This window comes from Palaemon carinicauda, chromosome 3 (assembly GCF_036898095.1).
Source record: "Palaemon carinicauda isolate YSFRI2023 chromosome 3, ASM3689809v2, whole genome shotgun sequence".
NCBI lineage: Eukaryota > Metazoa > Arthropoda > Malacostraca > Decapoda > Palaemonidae > Palaemon > Palaemon carinicauda.
Genome location: NC_090727.1, coordinates 181,335,027 through 181,351,376, shown reverse-complemented (window position 1 = coordinate 181,351,376; position 16,350 = coordinate 181,335,027). Strand labels below are relative to the sequence as shown.

General features: G+C 41.2%; 1 protein-coding gene across 1 annotated transcript; it reads left to right on the top strand.

Annotated features, from left to right (window-relative positions):
* Positions 1–263: 263 nt before the first annotated feature.
* On the top strand, positions 264–1,130 carry LOC137635609 (uncharacterized). The gene has a single exon (XM_068368081.1). The coding sequence runs from the start codon at positions 264–266 to the stop codon at positions 1,128–1,130; it is 867 nt and encodes a 288-aa protein (XP_068224182.1).
* The last annotated feature ends 15,220 nt before the right edge of the window (positions 1,131–16,350 follow it).

Genomic DNA, 16,350 nt, shown 5'->3' with positions numbered 1-16,350 from the left:
ACGCCATACGTAACTTCCATATGCCAGAGATGCCCTCCATCACGGATATTAGGTTGTGGTTCGGATTCGTGAACCAATTAGCTCCCTTTCTTGCAACGTCGCCCATCATGGAGCCCTTTAGGGACCTCCTCAGAAAACCCACCGGATAACACGTCTACTGGGATAGCCAGCTACGTGACGAACTCCGGCAGGCACAGGAGGTCATCTGTCAATTAGCCAAGGACGGCTTGGTATATTACGACAAGACACGCCCTACGACGATAATGACGGATTGGAGCAAGGAAGACATCGGTTTCATAGTCCTTCAGCAGTATTGCGTTTGTGAGTCAGCTGACAGCCCCTTTTGTTGCAAGGGCGGCTGGCGCCTTGTCCTGAGTGGTAGTCGACACCTCACCCCCTCTGAAGCTGGGTATGCCCCCGTAGAAGGAGAAACCCTGGCAGTTACCTGGTGCTTGCGGAAGGCCAGGTTGTTCCTACTTTGGTGTCCTAATCTCACCATCATCACGGACCACCGTCCACTCGTCAAACTGCTGGGTGACAGAGCCCTCAAGAACGTCATCAACCCAAGATTATTCAACCTGAAAGAGAAGACACTCCAGTTTAAGTTCCACATGAAATACCTGCCCGGAAAAAGGAACACTGCCGCGGATTTTCTTTCTAGGTACCCGACCATGCGAGCATCTCATGAAGCTTCTGACGTGGATTTGGAGGACGACATTCAAGTGGCAGTGGTATGTGCAACTGTGGCTGCCTTGGAACCGGATATCATCGTGTTGGATGAAGACTGCGTCAGGAGCGCCGCATCTAACGACCCTGTATATCAGCTCTTGCTTGCCAGGGTTGCAGCGGGCGACTGGCCCCAACAGAAATCGCAAGAACTTGCCTGCCTTCGTCCCTTCTTCAGCGTTCCGGACCGGCTAGCCATCAACCAGGATCTGGTGACATACTCAGTGAACCAAGGATGTGTTCGTTTGGTCATCCCCGAGGATTTACGCCGCCAGGTAGCCGCTAACCTACACACAGGACACCAAGGCCTCGACTCTATGCTTAGAAGAGCGAGGCAATCGGTCTATTGTAAAAATCTGATTCATACAACCCCTACCTCTTCTAAAACCACCCTGTATTCCTAAGATTGCATTCTCTGTTTTATCCTTGATCCTATTAATCATTACTCTACCATACACTTTTCCAACTACGCTTAACAAACTAATACCTCTTGAATTACAACACTCATGCACATCTCCCTTACCCTTATATAGTGGTACAATACATGCACAAACCCAATCTACTGGTACCATTGAAAACACATATTAAACAATCTCACCAACCATTCAAGTACAGTCACACCCCCTTCCTTCAACATCTCAGCTCTCACACCATCCATACCAGACGCTTTTCCTACTCTCGTTTCATCTAGTGCTCTCCTCACTTCATCTATTGTAATCTCTCTCGCATTCTCATCTCCCATCACTGGCACCTCAACACCTGGAACAGCAATTATATCTGCTTTCCTATTATCCTCAACATTCAGTAAACTTTCAAAATATTCCGCCCATCTTTTCCTTGCCTCCTCTCCTTTTAACAACCTCCCATTTCCATCTTTCACTGTGTCTTCAATTCTTGAGCCAGCCTTCCTTACTCTCTTCACTTCTTTCCAAAAATTCTTCTTATTCTCTTCATATGAATGACCCAATCCCTGACCCCACCTCAGGTCAGCTGCCCTGTTTGCCTCACGTACCTTGTGCTTTACTTCCACAATATTCTCTTTATATTTTTCATACTTCTCTACACTATTACTCTGCAGCCATTCTTCAAAAGCCCTCCTTTTCTCTTCCACTTTTACCTTCACTCCTTCATTCCACCATTCACTGCCCTTCCTCATGCTGCCTCCAACAACCTTCTTGCTACACACATCAATTGCAATCCCAACAAAATTTTCTTTTACTAACTTCCACTTCTCCTCTAAATTGCCAGTTTCTCTTACTTTCACTTCGTCATATGTCATTTTCAACCTTTCCTGATATTTACTTTTTACCCCCGGTTTTATTAGCTCTTCAACCCTCACTAGCTCCCTTTTACATTCACCTACTCTATTCCCCCACTCTTTTGCTACAACTAATTTTCCTTCCACCAAAAACTGATCAGACATACCGTTAGCCATACCCCTAAACACGTGCACGTCTTTCAATCTTCCAAACATTCTTTTAGTTATCAACACATAATCCATTAATGGCCTTTCTACTACTCTTCCATTTGCCACTCTTACCCATGTATACTTATTTTTATCTTTCTTTTTGAAAAAGCTATTACTTATCACCATCTCTTGCTCAACACACATATCCACCAGTCTCTCACCACTCTCATTTTCACCTGGTACGCCATACTTCCCAATGACACCTTCTACATCTCCAGTGCCCACTGTAGCATTTAAATCACCCATGACAACTACATAATTCCTTCTACCCAGTCCTTCTACACACCTAGTTAATTCATTCCAGAACTCATTCCGCTCTTCACTTTTCTCACTACCTGGCCCATACGCACTGACAAACGCCCAGCATATCCTACCCAACCTAACCCTTACCCACATTAACCTAGATGATATCTCCTTCCATTCCACTACTTTACCTGTCATCCATTCACTCAGCAATAAAGCCACACCCTCTCTCGCTCTTCCCCTTTCAATCCCAGACACTCTACCAGACATTTCACCAAACATCACTTCACCCTTTCCTTTTATCTTCGTCTCACACAAGGCCAATACATCCATCCTTCTATTCCTAAACATACTTCCAATTTCACATCTTTTACTCTCCATCGCACTACATCCACGCACATTCAAACACCCCAAAACTAGAGTGCGGGGAGCAGTCACTCTCCCCCCAGCTCCATCTCTTTGTTGCTGTCTCACAGGATGTAGATACAGGAGAGGGGGTTCCCAGCCCCCTCGTCGCGTCCCTTTTAGTCGCCTCTTACGACACGCAGGGATAACATTGGCGCTATTCTAATTTTTATAGTAACGGAAACAAAGCCCCATCGTCAGTACACCGTCAAGCTCAACGGGAGCGGCAGGCTATCAAAAAGGAATAGACGACACCTGAGAGTCATCGCTCCGCCCTCTGGCACGCCCGTGTCTCAGCACGAGACCTCCGCAAGCCATACCTCGACAGAACAGGTAACACACCCCTTACAGGAGCCCAACGTCCTTAGTAGGCCGAGAAGGGCCGCCGGTAAACCCAAGTGGCTTAAAGACTTTGTAGAATGATGTTATTATCTGTTGTATGCAATCGCATCAGGAATTGATATTTCTTTCCAGAGAATTTATGTATTTTATTTTGTTTTTGTGTATGTATCGAAAAGTTAGCTTTAATTTTTTTTTCTCTCATTTCTTATTGATCTAGTGATATTTCCCCCTTTTATTTTTGCCATGTATAAGTATGTTCTTGAGAGGAGGGGGGGGGGATGTACGATATGTGTACGATATGTTCCGGTATTTCCCCCTTTCATTTTTATTTTGTCATGTATAAGTATAATCTTGAGGGAGGGATGTACATATGTGTACGATATGTTTTCAGCCATGCGGTGCCGAGCATGCATCTGCATACAACCATACACTGTTGCGAGTCAGTCGGCTCTTGATTATCTGAGAATAAAGTTCGGTCACCAGGACGTTGTCTCATTGCAAACCCAACAATAATCAAACCAAAGTCTCAGATAGATCTCAATTTTCATAATGTTGTTTGTTCCTAAAATATATTATTTTAATTGTTCGTTAATTTCCTGGTAGTTGTAATTCTATTTTTCTTTCATCACTGGACTATTTTTTTCCTCTTGGAGCCCTTAGGTGTGTGTATATATATGCATACACACACACACACACATATATATATATATATATATATATATATATATATACATACAAATATATATATAGATATATATATATATATATATATATATATATATATATATATATATATATATAACATCCTGCTTTTCCAACTAGGGTTGTAGCTTAGTTAGTATTAATAATGATAGTAATAATAATATATACCATATGTATATAATATATATACATATATATATATACATATATGTATATATATATATATATATATATATATATATATATATATATATATATACATATATATGTATATATATATATATATATATATATATATATATATATATATATATATATATATATATATATATATATATATATATATATATATATATCCTGAAAGGGGAAATTCCGAGAATATGATATCTAAGAAATCGTGGAGGTGAAATGTTGGAAAAGAGACAAGAATTCTTTTGAAGAGGTTGAACCAGAATCTTTGCTCACGAGAAATGTGTTAAAAATATCTCAAAATTTGAGTGTGGAATTTTTATTTGAAAATGAAAATCAATTATTGTTTCTTAGAACTCAGAATACCTCTTATTAAGAAAAGTTAATGGGTGTTTTAAATGAGAAAGCTCGCCTTTTCATTTATGGTTATTTATTTAGATTAAACTAAAAACTATTGATTTGGTATACATTTACATCGAAAAAAAAACAGGTAACAGAACAACGAAAAAAATCTCAAAACAATTATCATTTATAAATAATGATACGAAAGATTTATGTATACGATGGGCTTCATTTATCAGGCTATAAAAACAAATACATTATCTGTTTTACACTAAACTTCATCATCATCATCTCCTCTTAAGCCTTTTGACGCAAAGGGTCTCAGATTTCGCCAGTCGTCTCTATCTTGAGCTTTTAATTCAATACTTCTCCATTCATTATCTCCTACTTCGCGCTTCATAGTCCTCAGCCATGTTGGCTTTGGTTTTCCAACTCTTCTAGTGCTTTGTCGAGCCCAGTTAAAAAAAAAAAAAATGGTGGACTAATCTCTCTCGGGGAGTGCAAAGAGCATGCCCAAATCATCTCCATCTACCCCTCATAATGTTCTCATCCACATAAGGCACTCGAGTAATCTCTCTTTTAGTTTCATTTCTAATCCTGTCCTGGCATTCAACTCCCAATATTCTTCTGAGGGGTTTGTTCTCAAATCTACTAAATCTGTTGGAGATTGTTTCGTTATCATATCGTGACTCGTCCATATAGTAACACCTATCTCACTAAAGTGATATATAGTCTGCATATGTAATTTCAGGCGATGTTTTCCAAGTTTTACTTAACCTAGCAATTGTCTAATTTGCATTTTCCAATATCTCACTAATCTATAGGGAGTAGGGTTCCCCTGCTGTATGGGACCAGAAAACAGCACTTAAAGTAATTCTAAAGACCCTGTATTGGAGATCATAGTTCCTAAATACTTAAATGATTCCACCTCATTAATCCTTTCTCCTTCCAATGATATTTCATCTTCTATTGCAGATTCCGTTCTTACCATCTCTGTCTTTCTTCTATTTATCTTGAGCCCAACCTCATGTGACAATTCATGCATTCTGGTAAGCAAGAATTGCAAATCCTGTGGTGTTCTGCTAATAAGGTCAGCATCATAAACATACTCTAGGTCTACCAATTTCCTATTACCAATCCTTCTCCATCATCTCCAACAGTTCTATGCATTACAAAATCTATGAGGAGGATAAACAGCATAGGTGACAACACAACACATTCCCTTGGAGTACTCCGCTGTTCAATGGAAATTAATTTGATAGGACTCCACTAACATTGACTTTGCACTTGCTATGTTGATGAAAAGACTTGATTAAATACACATATTTAACAGGAACTCCATAATATCGCAGGACTCTTATCAAAATTGGCCGGTGTACACTATCAAAGGCTTTTCCCCTAGTCCACAAATGCCATTCAAAGTGCATTTCTATATTCTACGCATTGTTGTACATGTCTCAAAATTAAATTTTGGTCAGTATAACTTTAACCTTTATTAAATCCTGCTTGTTCATCTCTCAGATTTTCATCAATATTTCACTTTAGTCTCTTTAGAAAAAGCATACTATATATTTTCATAACCGTCGTAAGTGTGATGCCTCTGTAATGAATGCAATCAGTCAGGTCTCCCTTTTTTGTCATTTTCACCAACACTCTTAGCTTCCATTCATCGAGTTTTGCTTCCTCATGCCACATTCTACAAAATAAGTTCGTAAGTATGCTGGGGGTCACTTCATTTTCAGCCAGTATCATCTCAGCAGTTATTCCATCGTGTCCAGGGTTTTTCTATCTACTGAGTTTTCAATGATAGCTTCGAATTCAAACACACTGAATAATTCATGGGCACATCAAGGTCTTCCTTAGCTTCAGGTATAGGCTATCAATCAAATTATTCCCTTCGTATCTCCTATTCATGACATCACAAGTGTTTTATCCAACATTGTCTTTCTTCATCTTAGGTTTTTATATCAGATCCATCTCTCTTTTTGATGGGTATATACTTCTTCTTTGCCCCGGTAGAGATTTCATTAACAATTCTATGAGCGATTGGTCATATTAAACTTCGTTGTAGAAATTTTTCTTACAGGATTTATAAACACCGTAGTTCATCAAGATTATGTTCTGTTCTTGAATGTAACATTATCAAAATTTAGCTACTGTATATCCTTTCGGGCACGAAGTGTGTAAAACAACATTATAAGCTTTTTATGCAAATAATCATTACCACTGGATAATAAATTTGATGACTAGTCACCTCTGACCCATGATTTAGGTCAGAGAGAACTGGTCTGACAAATAAAGTAAAAGTATGATGCAAATAAGTTTCGTCATGAGGCCAAATGCATTCGATTGGCAATCCTTTATGCCACTTCTTTTGGGTTCGTAATATAGTTAGGTCGTGGAGTCAGTGGACTTTGAAATGTGAGAGCAAAACGTAATTTTTTCGCTTTTGTTATTATTGTCTTATCACATAAATCTATACTAAAACTACTACTTCTTCTTCTTCTTCTCTCTCTCTCTCTCTCTCTCTCTCTCTCTCTCTCTCTCTCTCTCTCTCTCTCTCTCTCTCTCTCTCTCTCTCTCTCTCTATTTCATAAGGAAAAAAATATTAAAAATGGCACACCATGAACTACACTTCAAATGTTTATTGTTAAATGATTTGAACACAAGAAACAAAATATTTACGGTTTGGTACATCTGCTGGAATGATTTACTTGCAAAGTATATTAAACATGAAAGAAATCCTTTCTGGCACAATCCAGGATCATAAGTGGTGGGCTACCCTTAAATATACCCTTTTTTGGTGAAGATGCCACAGTTCCTACTTTACTTAAACCAGATGACTGTCACTCACTGTCAAAAGGAAAAGGTAACCCTTTTGGCTGATGTGTTTGACAGTTAGCAGAGTACAATAAGAAAATTAGTCTTCCTCGTTCTTGTTTTCCTATCATATACTGCTCCTGCTACCTCCCTCCACTTTCCCCGTGCTGATTTAATCCTATCCTGAATCCTCCCTCCTGGTTTATAGTAGATTCCAAGTATCTGAATTGTTCTACCTGTTTTATAACTGCTCTTCTACTTTCAAGTATGGCTATCCTGTCCTACTTTCCTTACTGCTAACCATAGCTTCAGCCTTATCTGCATTTACCCTCAAACCTTCCCTTTCCAAAGTCTCTTGCCACTCTACCACCCTTCTCTGTAATTCTTCTTCATTTCAGCAGGAATCACCAAATCAGCTGTCAATAGCAACTCCCACAACTATTAGTTTCTGATTCCTTCACTTAACACAGCCAAGACCAACACAAATAAAAACTGGCTTAATGCTGACAATATGTAGTCTAACACTATCTTCAATGGTTTCTGTTTCTCCAACAGCTATTATTACTTTTGTCCTTGTTCTTTTGTAAATCATCTCTACGCTTCTAACCAACTTCGGGACTTCCCTCTTCCTCAAGCACCAAAACATCACTTCTCTTGGTATTCAGTCATAAGCCTTCTCTAAATCTACAAAAGCACAGAAGAACTTCTGGTTTCCCTCTATTTTCTTTTCCTGTAACTGCCTTACTATAAAGATGGCATCCACAGTCCCTCTCCCCCTCATGAATCCATACTGTTGTTTCCCAATCTTTACAGTCTCTATCAATATCTCATCTTGTAACCTCTCTAATACTTTCAAACCATGCTTTATTAATTTAATTCCCCTGTAGGAACTGCATTCTGTGATGTCACCATTCTGCTTATATATAGATACTATTAGACTCGCCTCCCAGTCTTTAAACATTATTCCTTCTTCCCATATTTCTTTCAAAAAAATCCAGCATCCATTCTTCCCCCTCTGTAGCTAGTGTCTTGGCCATTTCAAAATGAAACTCTGATGGGCCTGGTGCTTTACCATTCTTCATTCTACTCAATGCCCGCTTCACTTCAGTACTCAGTATATTCATCACTGGCCACTCCACTCTTTGTGCTTCTCCCAGCTCCTCTTTTTTTCCAGTATTCAATGGTTGCTCATAGTATTCTCTCCATCTCATTTTAATGTTGTCATTCCTGTGTAATATATTTTCTTTTCTGTCCCGATGACTACCAGTTACCCCAAATCCTGTCTTTGCCTTTTCCTCAAGTTTTAAATCTTAGATATCCTTTTCCCATTCCTTTGTTACTTGCCTTTCATATATCTGCTCTACTGCTCTTCTAATAGATTTACCTACTTTCCTCCTAGAATCTTTATCCTCTTCTCTGTACCGTTCCTCTGCCCCTTGTGCCTGTCTTACTTTCCAGTCCTTCAATGACTTTGATTTTCTTTAAACTGATTCTTGCACATCTCTGTTCCACAACCACTTTTCTCCTTTCGACACACCATATCCAGTGGTTTTTCCCACTAATTCCTTCGTTTCCCATACACATATTGCTTTCATAGCCAACCAAATATTTTCCACCCTGTTACCTTGTTCAGTCTCTAAGTTCAACCTTTCCAGTCGTCTCTCTCTGTCACAATCCTGATTTGCTCAAACTTTTCTCCCTTTAAGGTCCCAAACCTTAATTCTAGAGCTTCGTTTCTTGGGTTTTCTACCTCTCATTTTAAAATCTATCACTACCAGTCTATGCTGTTTAACACAAGCTTTACCCAAAATCACTTTACAGTTCATCACATTTTTCTTGTCTGCTGCTTTAACCAATAAGTAATCTATTTGGCTTCCCACTCCTCCACTTCCATAGGTTATCAGATGCTTATCCAACTTCTGAAACCAGGTTTTCATACATGCCAATTCAAAACTCTGAGCCATCTCCAATACATACTCCCTATCCTCATATCTAATTCCAAATCCATGACTCCATGTACCTCGTCATATCCATCCCTTCTCTTCCCCACTCTGCCTTTCAAGTCTGCTCCTATGATTAGCTTCTCTTCCTCTTTAACTGATCAAATAGCAGCCTCAAACTCTTGTCGCAATATTTTTTTTTTTTTTTTGTCCTTGACAACCCATCTAAGAGGCATATGCTGAAATAATATTAATTATCTGATCCCCTATTATCACTGGGATCTTTAAAAGCCTATCATTTATTCTCTTTCTTTCCATCTATCACCTATTTTGGCCTCAACTCCATTTCTCTCATCTTGTGACCCGCTGTAATAGAGTTGATACCCATTTCCTATCTCTCTATTTCCATGTTCTTTCCATCTAGTCTCCTGCAGACACAAGACATCTATCTTCCTCCTCTGCATCACACCCTCTATCTCCCTCTTTGTATGTGTATATGTAAAAATATCAAAGAGGAATATAGCTACAAGCTATGTTGCACTTATCTTTTAATTACCAAGTTGAGCTAAAAACTAAATTTACCTAAATAATGTTTTCCCCCACAACATCGTTTCTATAATATACCTGCGGAGAAAACTTGTCACATTTTTCTAATTTGTGCACATTTTATCACTTCCTTAACATTGACACCCTTTGATTTGAACGCTCCTTTTAAACCACTTAGCAGCACTTACAGTATATGATCTTCATCTCTCTTGATATTGATAATCACCAGGTGACTAAACCACCTTTTGGATTGGATTTGCGGATTTGGGCTTTATAACCTGGTGCTCGGGTCTAAGAGGCTATTCAATGCCTAAGTACAACTGAGGAAACACTGCAGTTACACTAAGAAGAGTTAGAGGTTTGACAGCAAGAAGGAAGAAAGGAAACGAGAACAGATAAAATAGAAAGACATAAGGCAGTGCAGCTGGAGCCGAAGGAATACTAGAAATATCCTTAAGTAATCCTCACAGTATACCATCAGAGGTTTGCTGAGAGCAATAACTCCCCCCCCCCCCCCCCCACACACACACTGGATAAACCACTTTCTTGTGTTGTTATAGTTTTAAATTTTATTCCTTTACACTTGAAGCATAAATTCTCTGAGCAAATGCTCTAAGTTGAGTATAGTTATTGCAAGTCAAATCTGATCTGTTACCTTACCAAAGATGATAGGTCTCCTGCGATATACGCCTATCAATTATGTTGAATAGATTCTCATTCAAAGGGACAACACGATCAGCACACTATACAATTGTGACCAATTCAGGCCCGAAAGATTACTCAAAATCCCATTCCAGTTTGCTTGAGAATTCATATAAATCTTGCATGACAATGATAGATCAGGGACAGGGGTAGGCTGCTCAGTCTTCACTACTAATGAAATCAAGGCATGATCAGATGTCCCAACTGGAGAACCAACCTTACTTGTTAAAACGTCAGGGGAGTAGGTGTATACAAGGTCCAAGCAGTTAACACACCTGTGAGTAGCTTCAGTTATGATTTGCTCACAGCCTTATTCAGAGGCAAAGTCTAAAGCTCTTAAGCCTTGGGAATCAGTACGAGAAACAGAATCTAACCAATCCCTATGGAGAGCATTGAAATAACTAACAAAGACAAAAGAAGCCTTTTTATCATCTTCTTGTATCTTATCCATAACGGTAAGAAGAAAATCGAAGATAGAATCATCCATGTATGGATTCCAGTAGATCGAACCCAAATAGTTGTAATGCCTACTACAAACTTTTATTACCTGAATCTCATGACATCCACATTCATTGCTGGATTCATGAGAAGCAGAGTATCTAGTCCTAATATACCGCTATACCCCTATCCCTAGGAATGGCATCCCGTTTCAACATTATTGGCTTTTTAAAACCAGTTATAATGAGATCAGATGAGTGCCTCATATTAGAAACCAAAGTTTCTGAGCACAAAAGAATACCATACTGGCTAGAAGCAACTGTAAGGTCTTGAATATTTGCATGAAGACCACGAATATTGCAATACAGTAGACGACATTGAAGAAATCTAGGACGTACTGGTGCCAGATTTCGCTCAATGTCTCCAGATAGCATAAGAATTAATGGTACTAAAAAAAGATACATCATACTTAAAACATAAATTAACAAGAATGATAAAAAACAATGGGCACAGAAATAAAAATAAAGTGATTGATCAAATCCATAGACTATAGAACAAAACTTGGAAAAACTGGTAAACATGGAGGAGCCAAAACATTATGCAAGGCTAAATACCCTCCAGGATAGCCACTTCAACAGAAAGGAGGACAGTAAGGATGGTTTTGAAAAGAAAAAGAAACGGATAAAGAAAAGACAAGCTCTTAATAAACCACCAGGCATCCATGACCCTTCTATAAAGCCTGCCTAACGCACCATTTACAAAAAAAAAAAAAAACAAGAGGAAGCAAAAAAAACAAGATAGAATAGTGTGCCTGAGTGTACACTAAAGCAAGCGAACTCTAACCTAAGACAGTGGAAGATCATGGTACAGAGGCTATGGTGCTACCCAATGGTTTGATTTTGGAGTGTCCTTCTATTAGAAAAGCTACTTACCATAGCTAAACAGTCTCTTCTACCCTTACTAAGAGGAAAGTAGCCACTGAACAATTACAGTACAGTAATTAGACCATTGAGCGAAAAAAAATTCTTTGGTAATCTCAGTGTTGTCAATTGTATGAGGACAGAAGAGAATGGGAAAAGAATTGACCAGACTATTCGGTGTATGTGTAGGCAAAGAAAATATAAGAGCTGCAACCAGAGGGAGGGATCCAATGTCTGTCAAGTCAAAATATCCAATAACTGTCTAGCGGTAGTATCTCACCGGCTGGCTGGTACCCTGGCCAACCTATTATATACCCCATATAACAAAGAGCAAGTCCCTGGATATATATATATATATATATATATATATATATATATATATATATATATATATATATATATATATATATATAGTGTTTATATATATATATATATATATATATATATATATATATATATATTAAATATATATATATATAGATATATATATGTATATATATAATATATATATATATATATATATATATATATATATATATATATATATATATATATATATATACTGTATATATATTACATCACGCCCAGCTCTCGCTAGCACTTGGGTAGGGAGAAGGAGTGATCACTCGTGGCAATGGGTTACGTGTGCATATGTGTGCATATCTATTGTGACGAGCTGAGAGAAGGTGGATGAAAGCAACTGAGTAACTTTATTACAGACACTCGCCTTTATATACAAAAACTCAATGCAACAGGAAATTTCTTGTTCAACCGACACTGTACCGGCTAACAGTTAACTTTGAGAAAAAGACATATTATTTCAGGTTTAATGCAACAGGAAATTTCCTGTTCAACTGATACCACACCGGTTAACAGTTAACGGTGAAAAAAACATACATGTTATTTCAGGTTCTTTTTAGTGCGAGGGGAGAGTGAAGATACAAGCATAATATATACACGCAATGAAATGTCGTTACTATGTACGATCGTGTGACACACGGTTGGTATATGGCTCCCCCCCCTAAAAATGACATACTGTACATGTTGAATAGGGCGCCCTGATCTAGAGAGGCGAACTGTAGGCAGGTCATCTGGCAGGAGATAAGCAGGTTTTACACAATCAATGGAGACCCAGTCTTCTTTGCCACTAATGTTTAGTAGGAATACTTTCGGAATGCGTCGGATCACAAGGAAAGGGCCCGTGTAAGGGGGCGTTAGCGGAGGCTTGTTAGTGTCGTTGCGCGGGAAGACGTGCGTTGCAGAGTGCAAGTCTGTCGGTATGTGATGCTTCGCTGGGGGCTTGTAAGTCTGGCGGCATGGAGTAAATTTTTCCACGACGTGACCTATGCGCTGGAGATCGTCAGAGGAGGTTGTAGAAGGAAAAAATTCGGCAGGGACGACCAACGGGTTGCCATACACCATTTCAGCTGACGAGACGTCGAGAGTGTCTTTAGGAGTGGTCCTTAGTCCCAGGAGGACCCAAGGAAGCTGAGTAAACCAGTTGGAATCCTTGCAGCGAGATATCAAAGCTGCTTTGAGGGTGCGATGAAAACGTTCAACCATTCCATTGGCAGCGGGGTTGTAGGCAGTTGTGTGATGTAGGGTGATGCCCAGGAGATTCGCTAATGATGTCCACAATTGAGAGGTGAAAGTGGTACCCCTAGCAGAAGTAATATGCTCAGGGGTACCAAATCTTGCAATCCATCCTGAGAGTAAGGCAGGTGTACATGAGGTGGACGTTGCAGTTTCCATGGCAATGGCTTCAGGCCAACGAGTGGAGCGGTAAACAGGTAACGATGCCCTTGTGATATGGGTAGGGGGCCTACAACGTCGACGTGAATGTGTGCGAAACGACGCTGAGGTTGAGGAAAGATGCCCACTCCTAAATCCATGTGTCGATGTACTTTGGAAGTTTGGCAAGAAGTACAGGCGCGGACCCAATCCTTAGCATCCTTAGAAATGCCGTGCCAAGTGAACTTCATCTTCAGCAGCTGTGCAGTAGAACGGCACGAGGGAGGTGAAAGGCCGTGAATGAAATGAGGGTGGTGTTGGAGTCTTCGAGGGGGAGGTCTTCCCAACGGAGGGATGTACAGGATGTCCTATATACTTGATATTCTGGATCCTGTCGTTAGGCTTCAGCCAAGGCGTTGTAATCCAATCCTAGTTGAACGGTAGTCAACGTGTTTCTTGACAGGGCATCGGCAACGGGATTCATTTTCCCAGGGACGTATTGAAAGGTGCAATTGTATTCAGACAGGGCGGAGAGATGTCGGCGTTGACGGGCAGACCAGGCGTCAGACTGTCGAGTGAAGGCGTGAACCAGAGACATGTGGTCTGTGCGAATGACGAATGGCGTATCTTCTAAAAAATGGCGAAAGTGATGGGCAGCCAAGTGCACCGCCAGCAATTCGCGATCGAAGATAGAATAACCCGATTCTGCCTTGGACCATTTTCTGCTGAAGAAGGCCACTGGGCGGGCCAAGCCATTGACCACCTGCTCAAGTACTGCACCAATAGCGACGTCGCTGGCATCGGTGGAGAGAAGGAGAGGGGCATGTGAGATAGGAAAAGTGAGAGCCGCAGCGGTTGATAGGGCCTTCTTTGCATTGCAAAAAGCCACTTCTTAAAGGGACCCCACTTGATGTCCTTTGGCTTGCCCTTGAGGGAAGCGTAGAGGGGAGCAAGAGTGGTGGTAATGGCTGGCAGAAAATGGTGATAATAGTTGATCATGCCCAAGAATTCCTGCAGAGCTTTGACGGTCGAGGGCGCGGTGAAGTCCTGAACGGCTGCTACCTTCTCAGGGAGGTGGTGGACTCCTTCAGGAGTGATGCGGTGCCTTAAGAACGACACTTCGTTGGCGCCAAAGGTACACCTGTCGTACCGGACTACAAGGCCGTTTTGTTGCAGGCAGTCGAGCACGATACGCAAGTGACGGAGGTGTTCCTCTTTTGAGGAGGAGAACACAAGTATGTCATCCACATAACATACACAGAAGGGGAGGTCCCCTAAGATGCCATCCATGAGACGGTGAAACGTGGCCCCAGCATTACGAAGGACAAAACAGGAGTAATTTGAAGGTGTATGTACCAAACGGAGTGGTGATGGCAGTCTTGGGGATGTCTTCTGGGTTCATAGGCACCTGATAATACCCCTTCAGGAGATCGAGCGTAGAGAAAACCTTCGCTTTGTGCAGGTATGAGGTCACGTCATCGATGTTTGGGAGGGGGTAGTAATCCAATTCTGTTTGCATTTTTAGGCGCCTGAAATCCCCGCACGGACGGAGGGAGCCGTCTTTCTTCAGAGGGATGTGTAAGGGTGACGACCATGGGCTGGAGGCCTTTTGGCAAAGGCCCATTTTGGCGAACGTCTGTTTGGCGGCTGCCAATCATTCCGGTGCCAGACGTCTGAATTTTGCGAAGACTGGGGGTCCCGTCATCTTGATATGGTGATAAATACCGTGCTTGGCAGGAGCTGTGGGCGTTTGGCGAAGTTTTGGACGGAAAACTTCCGGGTACGACGTGAGGAGGTGGGCGTAGTCCTCCGTGGGTGTGCTGATGTGGAGAGCGAGGTTGGAGGGTGCTGGTTGAAGAGGTGTCAACAAGTACGAGTCAGCGTTGACCAATCGTTGGTGGGCGACATTGACCAGAAGGTGGAAATGAGAGAGGAAATCCGCACCGAGGATTGGCAATGTGACGTCAGCAACAAGAAACTTTCAATTAAATATACCGTTTCCAAACGATAATGTGAGGCTCTATGTAACCGTAAGTGGGTATCGCAGATCCGTTGGCAGCTACCAAGCGGACGTCGGCAGACATAGACAGACTACGTTGTGTCCTGAAGAGTTCCCTTGGCAAAAGAGAATGACAAGCACCCGTGTCTACCAAAGTTCGCACGCCCGTTTCTGTATCATGTAAATAGAAAAGATTAGAAACACGGGAGGCCACTGCCACGAGCGATGGCCTGCTTACAGGTTTTTTGGCCACTGACAATCCTTGGCACATTTCTTCGCGGTTGCCCCGAATCTGGTGTGGTAATAGCGAAACTGCGGCAGATGGGAGGCAGTAAGTGGCTGTAGAAGTTGTTGGTTTGGGCGCGAGCAAGTGGAGGGTGGCTTTGTCACCGCTTCGACACGTCACGGGGTAAGCGTGTATGTCCTACGGCATTCACGTCAGCTTTGGTTGACGTTGAATAGGCGTCCTCTTCGTCAGGAGTGGAGGCGTTGATGGATGTCTTGAAGAGGTTGTCTATAAGGACGTCGGCTTTGGTCATCAAGTCCTTTATGGGTAAACTATCGACATCGAGTATGGCAGCGCGTACAGGTTCGGGTAAATGGCGTATCCAAAGGGCACGAATTAGGTTCACCTCACGAGGAGAGCCGTCTGCGGCAGGTTGCAGGCGAGCGATACTGGTCATTTCCCTGAGGGCGAGCGAAGCCCTTTGGTCCCCCAACAGTTATTGAGAGAGCTGAAAAAGCTTTGCTATACGGGCGGCTGGCGAATGCGAGTACTGCGGCAGATGGTATGTTTTGAGGGCATGATACGCTATTGGGGTGTCTTCTTGTTCACAA

Coding starts and splice junctions, on each gene's coding strand:
- LOC137635609 (XM_068368081.1), top strand. CDS start 264: ATGACGGATTGGAGCAAGGAAGACATCGGTTTCATAGTCCTTCAGCAG.